This window comes from Physeter macrocephalus, chromosome 20 (genome assembly GCF_002837175.3).
Source record: "Physeter macrocephalus isolate SW-GA chromosome 20, ASM283717v5, whole genome shotgun sequence".
NCBI classification, from domain to species: domain Eukaryota; kingdom Metazoa; phylum Chordata; class Mammalia; order Artiodactyla; family Physeteridae; genus Physeter; species Physeter macrocephalus.
The window spans coordinates 90,761,144-90,763,920 of record NC_041233.1 but is presented as its reverse complement, the minus strand read 5'-3'; the positions used below and the strand labels follow the sequence as shown (position 1 = coordinate 90,763,920).

At 62.8% G+C, this 2,777-nt stretch overlaps 1 protein-coding gene across 1 annotated transcript; it reads right to left on the bottom strand.

The window, feature by feature from the left end:
• Window positions 1-188: 188 nt before the first annotated feature.
• ADRB3 (adrenoceptor beta 3) lies at window positions 189-2,777 on the bottom strand. The gene is given in 5 exon segments (XM_028481734.2): window positions 189-909; window positions 1,109-1,257; window positions 1,604-2,344; window positions 2,347-2,649; window positions 2,652-2,777. Coding segments are annotated over 3 exon segments (1,119 nt in total). The 5' UTR covers window positions 2,767-2,777; the 3' UTR covers window positions 189-909; window positions 1,109-1,257; window positions 1,604-1,643.

The following is a 2,777-nucleotide window of genomic DNA, read 5'->3' as shown; positions in this document are numbered from 1 at the left end:
TGCCGCGGAGCGGCTGGGCCCGTGAGCCATGGCCACTGAGCCTGCGCGTCCGGAGCCTGTGCTCCGCAACGGGAGAGGCCACAACGGTGAGAGGGCCACATACCGCCAAAAAAAAAAAAAAAAAAAAAAAAAGCCAGCTCTAAGAAGGGAGAAAGTGGATTATGCAAAGAAAACAAATGGAGAGAAAAGAGGGCAATGGATAAACTGCATTCAGTAATATTTATTAATTTGATTTTAAAAGGAAAAGAAGGGATCCATTCGAATGGTTCACCTTCCCACGAACCCAGGAGCCCCCCAAAACTCTAAAGTAGTTCTTCTGACCCTGCTGTGAGGTAGATCAGAGCTGTCCTGTGTCTAAAGTGAGGGAGGCTGGAGCTTAGAGGGCTGTAGTGAGGGAGCCAGGAACCAAACCCCAAACCTTGACCTTTTCTAGCTGCTTCTTCTCAGCCTGGGTCGCCAGGGCCTCCAGTACACTGACTGGTTCATCAGGGTCTAGGTGGCAGAAGGAATGGAACGAGGGTGCTCTCTTTGCCCTAAGCACACAGCACACAAGTGAGCAAAAGGGGACGGGTGCCCAGCCAAAGCCAGCCCAGCTGCTGCAAGGGGGGCCAGATTCTCAAGCTGCTGAGGTCGTGGTGAAGTTCAGGGGTGGGGTTTAGAAAACATCTCTCGGAAGGAAAGAGAGAGAGAGAGAGAGAGAGAGAGAATGGTGAAAACCCACTTGGTAAGGATTCCCCCTCCCAAGCCAGACCCCCTCCCCCTCTCATGGCCCAGTGGTCAGGTTCCGGAGGGCATCGTTTTCCAGCTGGGAAGCTCCACAGGGCTCATTCCCAGCAGGCCAGAGGCTCTCCAAAGGTTCTGGATCAATGGAGTTGTTTCTTCAAGGCCTAAGAAAGTCCCCAGGAAGCCCTGAAAAAAAATGGAGATGAGGCATCTTGGGGTGAGGGGGCAGAGGGTGGGAACAGGGGCACTAGAGGGAAATGGGTGAAGGGCAGGGACCTTGAGGGGCACGTGCAGTTACACAAAAGCCCCGGGGACCCACCCTGCCGCAAAGCCCAGCCCAACTTCAACCCGGCCCGGTTCCTACCCGGGAAGAATTCGCACTCACACATTCCTGAGCCTGTCTAGCCTTCATCCCAGAAGTGGATTCTCACCTTCACAGCTATCAAATCTTTCAAAGAAACCAAAGCTGAGCCCGAGGGCTTTGGGGGGCCTCTAGTCTTCTAGTCAAAGCCAGCCCAAGAGGTGACAAGAAATCTGGGCAAAGAAACTGAGCTAGAACACCAACAACTAGAGCTGACCAGGAGAGGGGGGCCCTCGGGCACAGCGGGGCCCCCCCTCCCGGGCCCGCCCTTGCTCCGGGGGCGGAGAGCAACCCGCCCGCCCTCCTTTACTTCAACCCCAGGGCAGGGTGGGTTGGGATGCGGGAAAAGAAAGGGCCCTGGGTTCCACTTTGCTTCCCTACTCCGCGCGCCGCTTCCCTCGATGCAGAGACCCCAGCCCCATCTTCTCCTACCGAACCCCAAGCTCAAACAATTGACCGAAGGACATGCCGAATGCTTCCTGATCCCGAGCCGCCAACCCCTTCGCCTCGGCTACCTACCAGTCGAGCGGTGGGCGCTGCCTGGATTCTGCGGGGCTGGTCAGGGCCGCGGGGGCGGGGAGGCGGCGGCGAGGTGCTCCTGGGGCCGGCAGCGGCCCAGCAGGCGGCGGAAGGCGCTGCGAAAGTCAGGGCTGCGGCAGTGGATGAGCGGGTTGAAGGCAGAGTTGGCATAGCCTAGCCAGTTAAGGGCGAGGAAAGCCGGGCCGGGCACTAGAGAGGGGCCCCCGAGGGCGCGCAGCACGTTGACTACAAAGAAGGGCAACCAGCAGAGAGTGAAGGTTCCCATGATGAGCCCCAAGGCGAGCAGGGTGCGGTGTTCTCGCAGAGGCAGAAGGCGCGCCGGCCGCCGGCCATGGGAGGGCACCCTTGCGGGCCAGGCGCGCGGCCCCGCCGGGGCGGGGGACAGGGGGCAAGACGGAGCCCGCGGAGACTCCTCTGGCGGGAAGCGGCCCAGCTCCCGGCGCCGGAAGCGCAGCTGGCGCGTAGCCACCGCGAAGACTCGCGCGTAGACCAAGAGCGTCACCAGGACCGGAAGGTAAGAGACGGAGGAGGAGAGCGGCGCGTAGGGCATGTTGGAGGCGAAGGCGCAGCAGCGCAGACTGGAGCGGCAGCGCTGCGCCTCGGCGCCGGCCCCGACGCGCCACCATTTGCTCATGACGGGAGCAAACGACACCGCGGCGGACACGACCCACACCGGGACCACTGCTGCCCGGGCTCGGCGTTTGGTGACCCCCGCGCCTAGCGCAGCGGGTCGGTCACGGCCAGGTAGCGGTCCACCGCCAGGGCGCACAGGGTTTCCATGCTGGCGGGCACACACAGCACGCCCACCGAGGGCCACAGCTCGCAACCGGTGGCGCCCAGGGGCCAGCGGCCGGTCAGCGCCAACGCGGCCCCCGGCGGCACTACCAGGAGCCCCACCACCAGGTCGGCTGTGGCCAGCGAAGTCACGAACACGTCGGTCATGGTCTGGAGTCTCGGCGTCCGGGCGATGGCCACGATTACCAGCAGGTTGCCCCCCACGGTGACCAGCGCCAACAGCGCCCCGCCAGTGCCACCGCCCACGGCACCCCGGGCAGCCCGCTCGCGTTGGCAGTATTGGGCGCCCGGGTGGGGACATCTGGCCACGGGGCCAGAGAGCTGTTCCCGTGCGGCCAGGGAGCCATTCCCGCGTCGC